Source organism: Pyrgilauda ruficollis, unplaced genomic scaffold, assembly GCF_017590135.1.
Source record: "Pyrgilauda ruficollis isolate IOZ18807 unplaced genomic scaffold, ASM1759013v1 scaffold31, whole genome shotgun sequence".
NCBI classification, from domain to species: Eukaryota; Metazoa; Chordata; class Aves; order Passeriformes; family Passeridae; genus Pyrgilauda; species Pyrgilauda ruficollis.
In genome coordinates, this window is record NW_024524489.1 from 5,259,091 (window position 1) to 5,274,563 (window position 15,473).

The 15,473-nt window shown below is 49.2% G+C and overlaps 1 protein-coding gene across 3 annotated transcripts in view; it reads left to right on the forward strand.

Moving 5' to 3' along the window:
* The window catches only part of RALGAPA2 (Ral GTPase activating protein catalytic subunit alpha 2), a 96,402-nt gene that overhangs the window by 76,148 nt on the left and 4,781 nt on the right, over positions 1-15,473 (forward strand). For all 3 annotated transcript variants that reach the window (XM_041474097.1, XM_041474098.1, XM_041474099.1), the window contains one exon: positions 9,201-9,322. In XM_041474097.1, the coding sequence (XP_041330031.1) occupies positions 9,201-9,322 (122 nt within the window). The remainder of the gene's footprint in view (positions 1-9,200; positions 9,323-15,473) is intronic.

Below are 15,473 nucleotides of genomic sequence, written 5' to 3' on the forward strand. Positions count from 1 at the left end.
AGTCACTTATGTTTTCAGTTCTGCTCCCTTTCCACTCATACATCCCACCTCATAAGTTTAAAAAAAGCAGATTTTATAAATATGCACCAGAATTTTAATTTACTCCTCTGGGAAAATGAAGAGCCATCACAGCATACACTCTGGCTGAGCTGTGCTGTGGAAGTGGAATCCAGTTTCCCTACTGGGAGGTCACTTTCAGGGAAAAAAAATGTTATTTTAAATGCTGACTTAATCATCTGCTTTTGGGGATGCCTTTTGGCTGAGGCAGCCGGCAGCGAGTGCGTGCTGCTCTACCTGTTGTGGGCTGTCTGTTGAAAGGGGATGTTCATTTAATGGATTTTAAGCAACATTATTCAAAGATCAACAGAAGGCATTCTGTGTTATATGAATAAAAGATTTCCCCGTGCTCCTTGTTAACCCTACAATGACAGTCAGTGTCATTGAAGTGCAGCCACCTGGCAGGGTGCTCTGGCCTCAGCTGCTGCAGGGCCCGGCTGGAGGCAGCGCCAGGTGCTGCCCTGCGGTGCCAGCCGCTGGTCAGCGTGGCCAGAGGAACCTGCTGGGGACACAGGTACAGCAGGGAAGGGGACACTGAGAAATGGAGCCCTGGCTGAGCCCCTGGTCAGCCCTGGGAAGTGTTTGTCTATGCCACCCGCAGCCCCGTGCCCAGGGCAGCCCACGCTCAGTCCCTGCTTTGGAATATCCACAAATGTGTCAGGTGATCATTTTAAACCTCTGTCCTCCTTACATTGGTTTTAATTTAATGCTGGGAAATCCCCGCTGGTTTCTTGCTTGGCTTTCTCTAATTTGTTCTTCCTTCCTACCCTCTAACACTGAGCAATTTCCGAGATTGTCTCACCACAGCAACAAGTCTGTTTCGTGTTAAGCATCTTGCAAATGGTGTCACTCATAATGGATGTGATAATAAGCCCCAGTTACTTGTCCCTGATTGTAATAAATGTAATATATAGACCTATAATAGACCTGAAACTGAGCCATTTAGTGCTAGACCCAGAAATAATGAAAAGATCTGTAATAAACTACAAGGGGCAAAATTACTTTGTGTAATTGTATTTTGTTCTGCTTGTAGCTGCCAGATCATCATACTCTTATCAAACTGACAGGGTTTGGTAACATTTAGTAGGTGATAAAATATATTTATAAATTGAAAAGACTTGTTCCTTAATGAGTGAGTTTGACAGTCCATCAGTTATATCCAAGGCACAGAGGTGCCCCTTTCTGAGATGTTGTTCCACTGGCTGTGATTCAGTTAAAACTAAATTAATTGAGCTTCTTTTAGCAACAAATTCATTTGGCATGTGCATTTATATTCCATATAATTCCAAGAATCCCTCTATCTGTGTGCTGCTCAGCAGCAGCTCAGTGAGGCTGCTCTCCTGAGCACACAAAGCCACTTTAGTGTCACTGCAGTTGTTCCATGGGGTGGGAATCACACCCCATGAATGGCAGCGCAAATAATTTTGTTCTAGACTGTATGTAAACAATTTTGTGGCATATTCTCCTTTAGAAAGAGTCTGACATTATCTCCCCTTCCCCTGTCTCTGGCAATTTAGGTTCAAAGCTGGGAATTGCAGAGGCTGGCACCTTCAGGTTCTGAATGGTTTGGAGTATGGTATTGTCCCAGGAGATTCCCAACTGTACCTTCACCTGGGTACTGCTGTGATGGAGCTTGACCTGTTCCTTGTCTCCAGGTGCACTGTGGAGCAGATCTCATGTGGCATGTGAACTCTTTTGGTGACATTTCTGGCTTTAGACTATCCTTGTGTTTGGGGAGAGACGTGGCAACAAGTGTAGGAATGTTACATACACATGGCTGTTAAACTGGAGACACCAAGTCTGTGTGTTTGTGTATGTGCAATGACCAAAGCATAACAGCACCACTTCAAAAACCATTATGACCCTCTGTCTTTTGCTTTTTTGGGCCTTATTTTTTTTTAATTATAAAATTTTAAGATATAAGTGAACACCAACAGTATTTTTTCATCAACGGATGTAATTCGTAAAATAAACTGACAAACCTTGTGGGCAAGTCCGCGCCTTTCCTGCATGTCTGGGTACAGGATAGGAAGGTGTAGCTGGCCCAGCATCCCCCTGCCAGCAGCTCCTCTTCATTTATGGTGGGAGAATCTCATTGCCCACCTGTCCAGCTGCACCACCTTGGGATCTGCAGTTTGGCTGGATCCCTGTGAGCTCCACCTGGAATTTCACAGTGGAGCTAGTGCAGATCCTGGCTGAGTGGCTCACTGTGGTCCCAGCATGGGTTCTTGCTCTCCCCAGTGCCCTCAGGAGAGAGGAGCTCAGCATCACTGCTCTGGGGCACTGGGAAAGTGGCTTTCCATTAGACCTGGGCAACTCCTGTCCCTTTATCTCTCAGGATTGAGTAGGGAACTGTATGGCTGCTTCCAGAGAAAGTATATTTGGGGGGAATCATGCCCCAGTAATTTGCTGGTGAAAACCTTGTGCCCAGGTGCCACGATACAGAACTCTTTCATAAGCAGCCTCTCGGTGGTTAGATCTTGGTGTGCCCTGTGGAATGAGTTACCAGTCAGGGATCCTGCGGCTCTGAACTGGAAACAGGCCATTATGTCATCATTGTAACTGAAATATTTTTATCCAAGCTGTGTTAGTACACTGGTAAGCACAGAATGAAGTGGCCAACTGGACCTTGGATGGGCAGAGGGCTGGTTGCACCATACAAAATGTAGAGTGCCGTGTTTTAGGCACAGCTGTGTGTGGTTTGTCACCTCTGTAGCTCATGAGGAACATGCTTAATGGGAGCAAAGTTCATAAAGGGAAGGATTTTTTTTCAACAGAGCAGATACAAGCACGGCTAGCTGGGAGGAGAGCATTGCAGGGACTCTGGCAGAATTACAAAGCTTTGGGTAGGGATGAGCTCCAGTGCTGTCACAGTACAGAGTGGTATGGGAGCAGGGGGTGACCCCGTGTCCCTTTGCTCCTGCTGCAGAGCGCTTGGTCTGTAATGGTACGTGTGTCTGCTCCCGAGGGCTTCCCGCCTGCAGGAGTGCTTGGAAATTAAGATGAAAGCTTCTTTTCTGCCTTATTCATAATAAATGCAAGATTCTCCCCTGAAGCACTTGCCATGACTAATGTGCTACATATTCTTGCTATCCCCAGGTGGTAGGTGAGTGCTTGTGCCAGAGAGGTGCTCGCAGCACACCTTGGGCCCCCGCTGCCCAGCAGTGTCAGGAGCCAGGCGCCGGTGTGGAGCTCCCCACAGACAAGCGTGAGCTGGAGCCCTTAGCCTCAGGGCACCTTCAGTATGGCTTTGCTGTTACACTGCTTGATTTCCACAGAGATGCTTTGAAACCGTGTGAAACGTGTTCCTGTTGTTGTTCTGCTGCGCTTTCCCCTTTAAAGCAATTCCTGGCGACCGTCTGCGTGGGAGCCGCCGTTTCATGCCGCGCGCGCTGGGAAACGCTGTGGCAGCGTGCCCTGTGGCTCGGAGCACTCGCAGGTTCTCAGGGACCTGAGGCCCACCTCCATCAGTCAGCACTGAGGTTCTTCTGTGATCTTTGTGAGGGACCCAGGTCCCGCTGTGGGGAGGGAGGTGGCAGAGCTAACAGGCACCGCACCGAGGCACTGGGAAGACAAATGCTCCACAAACCAGGAATCCATTTGCAGGCCTCTCTCTACCTGTCGGTCTCAGGGAGAGTCACGTCTCTTCCACACCAGGGTGTTCTGGGCTCCAGCCATCCTCCCCCCAGCACAGAGGGCTGGCTGCCTGTCAGTGTGATTGGTAGCACAGCAGCAGAAAATTATGCCGCAGAGAGGATGAGCCCTTGGTTTTGGCAGCAGAGAATCATCTGCCCGTTTTGGATAAGGAGGAGGAACAGCAGCCCTGGCACAGGCCGGCCCTGCTTCTCCAAGGGAGCCCTGGCTCCCCCGGCTGCAGTGTGGACAGATGGCCGTGATGGGGGCTGGCCGTGGGGACAGGGAGCCCGCAGACCCCAGCGGTCACACAGCCTCTGCTCGCGTGCGTCTCAAGCGTTACACGGACCGATTCGAGGCAGGCGTCACTGGAAAGTTTCCATCTCAGATGCTTTGGTTTATAAAAAGCACGTAAGTCTGCGGTGGCTGACAGGTACAGTTTAATTGCACCTGTTCAGTGAAGGATATATGTTACTAAAATTCCCCCAAAAGTTCTCGGTGAAATTCGTGCGGTGATGGTGGTCACTAGACCGTAAATGATGGCGAGCCCAATCAAGCAGATTGAGTTTCACACCAGAACTGCCTAACACCACATTTTAAAAGCACAGTAACTCCATCTTCTTCAGAGCAGGAGAGGACAATTAGGTGCAGAAAGGTCATCAGCTGACACATCTCTGCTAACCTCAATTTTATCGTCCTGGCTTTAGTCTGCTTTGGTAAGTCCCAAACATTTATGTTGTTTTTTTCCAAACCACTGTTGCAGTGTCAGGAGCAAACCCTTTTTGTGAACCATCTTTGGGCCCTGTGATACAGTCAGGAGGAAACTGAAATAGATGTTTGTTGCATTGAACAGTAAATTCAAAGATTTTCTGCAGGTCTCCCTAATTGGATAAAGAAGGAATTGGCATTGTGGACATATAGCCAGCCTTGATGTCCAATGGGCTGGAAAGAGCTGTCTCCCTCTATACTTTGAGCTTCTCCACTGGCTTGATGCCCCAAAAGCCCTTCTCTGGGTGGGCTGCACATCGCAGATGGGAGTTGCAGCAGGTCCATGCCAGCAGGCCACATTAGGGTCCCTCTGGAGCTGCAGGAACAGGCGTTGCAGCAAGTGCTCTCCGTAGACCCTGGCAGTGTCCTGGGTGCCAGTCATGGCACTGGTGCCCTGTGGTGTTGGCACGACCGTGGGCCATGGAGAGCAGCCAGGCATTTCTCCCCAGCCTGGCCACAAACACTCCTGTCTTTCATTTGCCCGCTGTGTCAGCAGAGCGCACTGTTCTTTCCATGTATCGGTGACAGTATATAAATGCTGCCAAAATGTTTTTATTTTCAAACAGTAGCGTGGGGCAGGATGGGCTGGCCATTACCATCAGCAGGAGTGGGGCCCTGAGAGCTTTGCTTGAGGTCAGCATGGAGTTAAGGTTAATAAGCAAAAGTTCTGTATTTTCAGGATCTGCTTGAGTCATCATGTTTATATTCCCTTACTTCTCAACAGGGCAGTTTGGTATGGTTTAGTGTTGTGTTTATGTGCAAGGAGGGAAACAGTGGGAAGATCCTGGCCCTGGGATGGCTCAGGTCACCTGCAGAACCCAGATTAGGAGGACTTTGAAGGGTTTTCAAGGTCATTATGTTTTAAACTGTGTGTCTGAAACTGGCTCTGTGTTGTAGAGGTTAAATGTAGAAGCAGTGCTGGTGGGTGAGAGCCGAGTGCTGGCTGGTATCTGCCTCTCCAGTGAATTTTCAAAAGCTTCTGCCTTTTGTCTGCTTTTGCATCCTCCATCTGGAAGGACGTCCTGTGTGTTTCACTTTGCAGGTCATCCTGCTGCTACAGTAAAATGTTGTGGTTTTCTTGCAAATAGCCGATGTTTACATTTTAATATGTTGGGGTTTTTTCTTTCAATTTTTTTTTTTTTCAAACAGCCTTCAATGTGTGGTTGAAATGTTAAAATAATTGGTATTCTGATAAAACACTACTAGAAGCTTATAATATTCAAATAATGAGATTTGATTGCTGTATTCAAATAGGACCTAAATTCCTACTCTCCCACAGTTTTATATGTCAATATATGTCATTAATTCACACCTTGTCATGGCTCTCAATGTCATTATTTCATATGAAATTTAAAAAAAACAAACCTGTTTGTGTCTGTCTAAAACATTTTGCTCTGGAGTTTTGTCTCGGCAGAAGCAAAATGTAAAATAATGAAGCCACGGAGGGGTGGGTCAAATTGCCGTACATATTAAAAGAGGAGCTTTTGATCAGCTTCTTTGAGGGTCTGGTATAACTCCATTTATCTGCAGATCTCAGGGGACGCCCCAAGCCCCCAGATAATGGGGGACTTAGTTAATCAGGGCAGCCAGCTGTCCAGCTTTCCGCCGGGGTAGGGTTCAAGCTCACAGCCCGTCCTCTGCATCCAGGCCTGCTGGATTTGTGCGTTCCCTGCAGCGCTCCAGCCCTGAGGCTGCTCTGGGAAAGCCAGCCAGGCACTTCGGGCTCCCTCCCTGCCGAGGGGTTGCTGATCCATGGTTGCGTTTTAAAACCAGTAGTTTGTGTGGCACTTTCTCTAAATTCTGCGTGATGCTGGGGGCACCTTGGTGACAGGTGGGCTCTGCCCAGAGCTTGCAGGAGAGCCGTGACACAAAGGTCAGGTTAAAGAGGTTCAGAGTGAGGTTCTAATGTTTGTAGCTCAGTGATATTTTGTGGTTGGCTCTTAGGCTGAGGGCACAGCACATTTCCGTGGGGCAGCCCTGACAGAAGTATTGCTCTAGAGATTTTCGGGATAGACTGATTCCTACAGGGCAATAAATAGGAAGCCTCGTGATGCTTTTTTTACAGGACGGAGGTGTTTTTCAGAGGGCTTTTTTACAGCTTGTTCATGATGCCTCCACATTCAAATTCCTAAACTTCAGTAAAATTTCAGTTGACTTTTTCTTTTTTTAATGAATCCCAACTGTTCTCCCAAATGTGCACGTACGCTGAGACAGAGATAGCAGTGAGTTTAATTTCACTTTGCTGCAGTCACTTAACTCTCTTTTGATTAAGCTGTGAGTACAAACAAGCAGGGGCATCCCGCTCGCTGCCCGTATGGCGGGAGCTGCTGTGCTCCCGCTGCTCCAGGGAGCCCAGCAGGGCAGGGGAGCGCCAAGCTGTGGATGGAGCTGGGCTGGGCAGCCCCAGGCCTCGCTGTGCTGCGGGGATCTGCACCCGCTGCTTCTGGCTTTTCAGCGTGCAGGAGAGGTGCTGAGCTGGGGTCTTCCTTGCTTGCCTCCAAAGCACTGGTGGATCTGCAGGGCTCTCCAGATCTCGGAGCGTTCTTCCTCAGCTGCCTCTCCTCAGCTGTTTGTCCAGGCGGTTTTTCCCACTCTTTTGTGTGGTGAGCAGCATCCTCCAGCTCATCAACGGGATTTTAGCAGGTGCAGAGCAGACCTGGGCAGCGTTTGCGTGCGGCGTTTACCCGAAGCGGGCAGCCCCGCGCGGTGCTGGGCCGCGCCGCTGTGTGAGATGCGCGGAGCAGACCCAGCAGGGCATTATCAGGCCGAGCCTTTTCTCGTCCCCCCAGCCTGGTTGGAAGCCCACGAGCAGCCCCGGCTGGGGCCGGGCGATGAATCGAGCGCTGCCGGCCGGCCCGCAGGCTCAGGTGGTCGCTAGCCCGCGGTGTCGCTGAGCCCTTTCAGCAATTTGTCACGGCCGGCTCCGCTCCCGTTGCGGCAGCACGTGCCAGCTCCGTGTCGCGGGGGCCGCTGCCAGACGGGCGCGCAGCCCCCGCCACCCCCGGCCGGCGCTCGCCCGCCCGGCAGCGCGCTCCGCACGGCCCTGGCAACAGCCCAGCGCCGAGGAATCAGCATCTCCATAATGAGCAGTGAATGGCATCCATCAGTCCCTTTAGAATTGGGCCCAGGCGTGTGCCTCCTCTCCGAGGAAGTTTGGCAGCCTATTCATTAACAAGAGTCATCAGGAGTTCAGCCCATAAAGGGGAGGCAGCTCCGCACGCTGCGGGCTGGCGCTGTCAGGAATGCGTTCTCCCCGGCTTCGGGCAAGGCAGGAAAACTGAGCAAATAACGCTGTCAGCAGGTGCAAACGCTGAAATGCTGGCTATTGATTTTCTTTCTTTAGGCTTCCACGGGAAGTTTATAAGAAGATTTATCACATATCAATCGTCCTCTGCGAGCGTTAAATGCAAAATTCTTCCTTTCTTTCTCTTCCCTTTGTTGCCACCACGCCTGCAGGAACTCGCCGTGCAATGAGAAAGTGCTTTGCTTATTCCCTTCGAGGTCGACACTAGACCACTGTCTCCTGGCTTTAAGCACTGCTTTTCTCTGATTTTTTTTTTTAAATAGTGTTTCAGAGTGGTTTTGTTAATGTACTGCAAGTCACAAATGGCACTTCAATATTAATTAGTAATGCTTTTCAATTCTAAATACCCTCACCTGCATTCTGTTGTCACTGGTGTTATTCTCCTGCTCCTAATTTCTAAATTCAGCTTGGCCTTTGCTCCCACTGAACAGCCTTGCAGAGCTCGAGTGCATTTCCCCATAACAGAAACACAATGAGGCGCTGAAAACTTTTGTTTTCGCTGAGGAAACGGAGAATGAGATGTCATCCTGGCTCCTGCGAGCCCTAATTCATAAAGTCATACATGAGGCTCTCCAGCCCATTGTAGGTTTGTCCCAGGCGTTATCCTGTTATTGGAAGTGTATGATTCACCTTCTGAGCAGACAGAAGCTGCACACAAAAGGGGAAGATTTGCTTTCTCCGCTGTGAAAGGCTGCCGCAAGCAGGGGTCCTATTAAGACAGCTGGAAAGTTGCTTCAGCTTGTTACGCTTGTAAGTTTTATTGGTGACTGGTTTTTGATTACACATTTGAATGCTGTGTGTTCCAGGTTGCCGAGTTTTAATTAAAAGGCAATAGTCTCGATGTTAGCTCGCTTTGTTGTCCGCATTATTCAGGCCATAATGCATGCAAGTTGTGGGCTGGGTTTGTCCACTGTGCATCATTTATTTGGGATACATAAGGTTGCACCTTCTAGCACCTGCCCTAAATACAACCGTCACGCTTTTGGAATTGGTTTATTGTGCTTAATTTCTCCTAAGAAGTCCAGTGATCAAATGAATCTGGGGGGAGGGGGGTGTATCCCTCTGTCCTGTAGCTTTTTTTCTCCAATCTAGTTACTTTTCTGGTCATTGGAACAGGAAAATTGAGTGCCAGGAGCTTCCCGTAGTGCCACAGTCTGTCTGTGATGGTGGGTTTTGATCTGGGGCTTTGCTCCTGTACTCGGCAGCTCCCAGGTCACAGCTTCTCAGTCAGGACACTCAAGAGGTGATATCCTGAATTTCCAGCCCTGAATGTATCCCCTCCTTGTTGCTCCCATTCAGAACCGTTGGGCAGTTCTGATCCGGTTCCCTGCCCATTCCAGCCCGGTCAGTGTGGATGTGGGGCTGGGGGCTGGTGCTCGGGGATGCCGTGGGACAGCCTTGAGTTCTGCACACGCCTTTCCTTAACGGGGCACCGCAGCTACGAGGAGAGAGCTCTGTACCTCGAAGCCATCATCCAGAACCATAAAGAAGTGATGACGTTTGAGGATTTTGCCGCTCAGGTCTTCTGTCCCTCTCCCAGCTACTCCCTCGGTGGAACTGGTGAGTTCTGCACATTACTCTTCTCTGTAGCCCAAAGAAGCACTTGAGCAGCAGATGTACACCTGTTTTTTGTAGATAAATGCTTGCAAATTTAAGACGACTATTCTTCCCTTGAATCAACTAATGAATATCAAAAGGAATGATGACATTCATTTTAATTTGTTTTGCATCAGAGCTATTCACACTGCTCCTTTCTTCAGCTATCCTGTTAACCTCCAACTCCAGCAAGGTTAATGAACTTTCTCGCAGTGATGGGCTCGGGCTCATTCAGGACTCCGGGTTCTTGCTGAGCTGGGAATATGTTGTTCAAAAGTGAGGCCTGAATTGGGGCTCACTTATCAGAAATAGTTCCTTGCAGGGGAAGCTGCTGTTAATGCTAAATGGGGATTATGCTGCTGAGCTACCAGGGTCAGGGATTAATGCACAAGAAACGCAGGAACGGGGTGCTGTTAGGGAATCGCGGCGGCCTGCGGGATGCAGGCGAGTGCGCTGCAGGCTGCCCTGCAGCACCTGGCCTGGAGCCTCTGCGGGGTTTGTGATGGGGGTGTGCGTGTGGGGGGGTCTGTGCTGTCTGTGTGTGTGTGTGCATGCACATCAGTGCTCATCAGTCATCCGCCTGCTGAGAGGTGACAGCATTGTGCCGAACTCCGGGAATTTATTCCTCGTGTGCCTTGTGGAGGGTTAGGTTAGTGTGCAGCCACAATCACTGTCCAGCTCGTTTGATTAAGTTTAAGTGAACCTCTCCTGAAAGGGAGCTTTGGCTCTGAAATGCACAGTTCTAGTGCCTTCAAAATGTGGGTTTTTTCCAGCATCCAGAAAGTATCTGGTCACCATGTGCTGGTCTGTCTAACAAAGATTCCTTAATCCGTCGTTGACACTCCTAGGGTGACACTGGCACTTTCTCATCATTCCCTGCTTCTCTTTTGGATTGTTGAATAGATTATTTCCAACCTGTATAAACGTTGCAGGACATCTGCTCTATTTCTCTTTAGCCTGACTTGTTAGCAGATATCTTCCATCTAAACTGAAACACTGAAGGAAGAAATTAAATTTGCTCACATAAATCACTTAGGAATAAAACCAGCCGTGCAGCATTGTCTGGCGTTGCTGGCTCCAATCCTGGCGTGCTTGGAGCTTTGTGAGGAGATAAGAGGCCTGTGCTGGCCGGGCAGTGGTGGCCAGGAGCAGCAGGCAGAAGGCTTTGGAGATAAGCACTGGCAGGAGGGGGGAGGAAGCCGGGGCCATTTACATAATCGCACCTCTTCGTCCTGGAGAGGCGTCAGGGAACATGGGATGGATCTATTGATCTCTGCTGAACTGGAATACTAAACAACGCTAGGAAAGCTTATAACTTAAAGCTTTGATTAATGTTTCCTACATTAAAAAGTAGAACAGCTGTGCATTAAATTCTTTTATACACTCTGCCAAAAGTCTGAGACAAAAAAATCGCCCATTTCAATAGGAACGTGGCGCGTGCCCAGAGCTGGTTGTTAGCACTTGAATCATTTATCTGCCGACGTATCAGCAAATAGAAATGTAGATATAGGGATCTGTTTTAAACGTTTTGCTTTTGCTCTGTGCATAGTTGTGTTTCGTTTTCGTGTTGTTCTTAGCACATGGTGTTGTGCCACATGTGGTTTGACAGGGCAGACCCCTCCGCAGCCCCACTTTCTGAAGGATAAGCTGTGTATGCCAAACACATTTAAACTGTTTCCCAGTAGCTGAGGATTTCAGAACACTGTTAAATCAGGAGTACCCGGGTATGATTTCATTATTTTAATTGCTTTTAAGTGCAAAGCCTCCCCCAGTCAGGACCCAATTTTCAGACTTCTGAACCTCAGAATTAATTTCCCGCTCATGAACTGGAGGCCGGCCATGACTTCTGGTGTCAGAATCTCCGCTTCAGAGAGTCTCCTCACATTACCTGCTGATTCTCCTGCATATTTAGTCAGTGATGAGCAGGGGCAGTGTCAGCTGTGGCCATGGGGATGTGTTTTCCATCAGATGCCCCTCAGCAGTCGGCAGGGAGGCTGGATGCAGTCCTGGCAGCTCTGCTGTTCTCCAGCCAGGCCTGCTCCAGGCATAGATCCACCTGTCCTGCACCTGCAGGGATCACCTGTCTGCCACTCTGGAATACAGGAGGCATTTTTCTATTCTGAAACAGAAAAAAGGAGTCAGGGAGCAGTTAATAAAAAGAAGCACTTTTTCCTGAAGGAGTGGTCAGGCACTGACACAGGAGGCACGGGGTTCCCATACCTGGAAGTGTTCAGGAGGCATCAGAACATGATCTTGGGGTGATGATGGTGCTGCTGGGTTGGCCACTGGACTTGTTGATCTCTTCCAGCCTTGATGATTTTGTGGGATGTATGGAGCTGACACAGGTGGGAGTACAAGCCAGCTGGCACTGCTGACTCTGCCGAGCATAAACTGCTCAGGTAAATTTAAGATTAATTCTCATCTGACCTGATTCTTATAATGCCCCTCAAGTGTGATGCTGTCAGTGCTGCAAATGATGTGTGCAGCAGAGAGGGTCAGGGAGTAAGGGTGCTGCTTATCACAGTGCAGTGTTCTCAGGAGTTACCCCAGCACAGGGAGAAATCAAACACAGCTCTCGGTGACATACTGGGGTATCGCTGACTATGAGATAATTCTTGGAACTGGATGTTTTTGTGTTTTCTGATGCTGCCCCTGGGGATGCATCCCCAGACTCATGTGGGATGTGGTTTTCCTGCCCTGGCTTAGTCTCCCTGTCACCAGTCTTGCAGGTGTGTTTTCTGCAGGAAAATTGTCCAGTTGATCTCCTTTAATGTTTTGAGGAGCCGAGCCTTAAACTCCCTGTATGGATTACAGATAGCGTTGAAAGTGCAGCCTCATAGGCAGAATGGCCATGCCCAAACTCATGCAGGGATGTGCAGATTAGGAACAAAAGCTGGGAATACGGCCCTTTGTTGTTAAACTGGTGCATTACATGCTGTATTTTAATTAGGCAGGGTTTGAGAGGCAGCCCAGGAAATCCTCTATAATCCAACACTATTGAATTATTCTCATTCTTTCCCTCTGCAGATTTCTCTCCTTTTTAGTGGACAGGCTTTAACCTGCTATTCTTGCTCTCTCAGCCAAAACCAGAAATAGTGATTCAACGAAATACTTGTGTGTTCTTTTGAAAAATTGGTGAAGCTGAAGTGGGCAGAGCAGCACCCTGACTTCATCTGCCTCTGTAGCTCCTTGGGGCTTTGGTCTGTTTTAGTGTAAGATCAGCAGCCAGACGCACAATGTTAACCTTGGGAAGTGAAAGGGGCTGCTGGATATTCCAGAACTCTCCAGTCACAGCTTTCCCACCACAAGGATCCTGTCCGAGGGGATCCTGTGCTGCCAGGGCAGGTTCCTGCGTTCCGGGGAACCCCCTAGCGGAGCGCTGCCGCCGGCGCCTCAGGGGTTAATGGGAACGGGCACACTTGACTGCTGAGAGGACTGATCTAATCACTGCCATATCCAAGTGCATCTGTTCACCATGAGGTCATTCTTGTGCATGCTAATGACTTGGAAAATAAAGCACAATGCTCAGCGTTATCAGGGAGGATATAGTGTAAATCTTGGCTTCTTTAGTTGCTAATGGGTAATGTGGAATGGGCAGAGAAAGCATCTTGGATTCTCCAGCTTAATGTTTTTAAAGAATCCTTGTCAGAAGAACTGTGCTGGAAAACTTGGACATGTGGTATCTGTTGATAAATGGATTCTTAAATGAATATTATGGCATTGCCCAAGCGCAACACTTGAGTCGAGGAACTATTGAGGTTTTCAGCATTCCCTGGTTTTAAAACCCCGGGAGCTGTGCCTGCTGATTTACATAAAACCGAGATTTTGCAGCCTTTTTGTTGCAAAGGTGACACATGCTTTTCTTTTGTCTCTGGACTTTTACATGCGTAAAGTTCTTGTATAAAATATTTTAATGTACAGCAAACAAGATCTGGTTTAAACCACTTTTTGTTCAATGCTGAGCTTTATCTTTCCCACTTTAAAGCAAAATTATTATTTGAATTGGACATGCAGATTAAAAATATATTTTTGACAGAAACAAAACCAAACCCAGAGTAATTCTTGTTGTAAACAGGACTGATGCTTTTTGTAACAGTAATTGAGCTAAGGAGTCCTTTTGCTTTAGTTTGGTTTTTCTGGGGTTTTTATCCTACTTTGGGGTTTTCGTCATTTTGTCTTTTTCCTTGAAGCTCTGTAGGGTGTTTTGTCAGACCTGTGTCCATGTTCTGTGTGTGTATATCTATCTGTCTATGTAGCATTTTTGCCTGTTTTCCTGGGAATGTTAGAAATATACACATGTGAAACTGAGTAGCTGTGCCACGGTATCCGAGCACATGCAGTGTGTGCCAGGGGTTGAGTTTAATCCATGTGTCAGTGTTACCTGAAACTGAACAATTTGTTTCTAATATATGGGATTTAGGAAATTCCTGACTGTCCTGGTTACTAGCAGAACAGGGAATTGCTGCTGCATGGAGCAGGTGTGAGGTCTGCTGGGCGTGGTGCTCAGCAGGTGAGGTGGGACACTGTGCAGTTGGTGCTGCCATGGTGGTGCAGGCTGTCCAGGCAGGGAACAAAGAGGAACAGCTGAGGGAAGTGGAGCAGAGGAGCCAGGACAGTTACCACAGGAGGCAGGACTCCAGGGCTTTCTCTTCTTCCTTCCCTGTGAGGACTATTCAGGATGAGGTACGGGGACCTCTCATCCTCAGCAGACTGGAGCCTGCTGCAGCTGGGCTGTCCTTGGGAAGTTCCTGCAGTGGCACCAGCAGATGTGGGAGCTGCTCCTTGGTCATCAGTGCTCTGCCCATAATTTTCCTGCCCGTTTGGCAGGGCTGCTGCCTTAGCGTCCCCATGAGGGTCAGGAATAAGGGGCTGGCATTAAGCAGGGCAGGGTCACAGGTACCACAAAGCATTGGGGGCAGCAGCTCTGTCTCCCCTCCAGCTCCTGCGGCTGAACAGGCTGATTGATGCAGATGAATGCCCAGGAGCCCAGGCCTGGCTCCGGAGGGTCCAGAGCCCTGCAGAGCCCCAAGGAAGTGGCCGCCTGCCCAGTGTGCTGGGGCTGTCCCTTGTGCCACCACTGAGGGTGGACAGTCCGAACTCGTCCCCCGAGGCTGGGCAGGTGCTGGGACTGCTTCCCCCTCAAGCCTCATGTTCCCCTTGGGATCTCCAGCAGTGTAGGGAGTGAGAGCCACATCAGGATTCTCAGCCTGGCCCCCTGCCTTTTCCATGTAATTAATTGGCTCAGAGGGTGCTCCCCCAGCTATGCTCTCCAGGAGAGGAGGTGGTGAGGGAGGGTTTATCCTAGCAATCAGTGCTGGGATGGGCAAAAATATGAGCTTGATGGGCCGTCTCTTCTGCTGGGTGACAGCTCCAGCTGCTCGAGCTGTCAGCTTGCAGAAGGCTCCAGGCAATGTGGCCCCTCCACATTTTCCCTCTGCACTGAGGCACAGGCAGAGACCTGCAGCAGAGGCAGAGCAGAAGCAGGGCAGAGCCATCCTGTGGCCTCGTGCTAGGGCTTGGGCTGCCCTACCTGTGACACCCACATAACCCCCAGCACTTGGTGGGGTCGCCCTGCCTGAGGCTGAGCCTTGCAAAACTCATCAGCAGCTGCTCCAGCTTGAGAGTAATTAAACTTCAATGTGTACGTTTCAGGCTTATTTCTGAGGGGCTCAAACCACGGAGACCCACAGTGGTGCCAGGAACTCCCACCTGAGCTGGGAGCTGTGGGTGCCATTTTAAGGTCTGTTCTACCCCTGTTATTAACTTGTAGTGTCAGAGTCTCTTTACTGTGTCACTTACAGCTTTTCAGGACACTGGAGGAAGCGTGTGGCTTTGATTAACCCAGCTTCAGTTATCCATGGGTTTTTCTATGCAGGCTCAGGATGCTGCTTACAGTGTACTTGGAGCCTGTCTTTGGGAGTTGGAAGCAGGAACACTGTGCAGATTTATGACAACGTTTCTCTCTGGAATTTTATTACCTTTGCATTTACTAGGAAGGAAAACAAAGATTTCCACAGACCTGTCCTGGCTGAAAGGTTAACGGGGCTGTAACAGGTCACAGCCCATGTGAAAACTTTATAGTTCTTCTCTAGTACCAATCTTCAGCATCCTTACA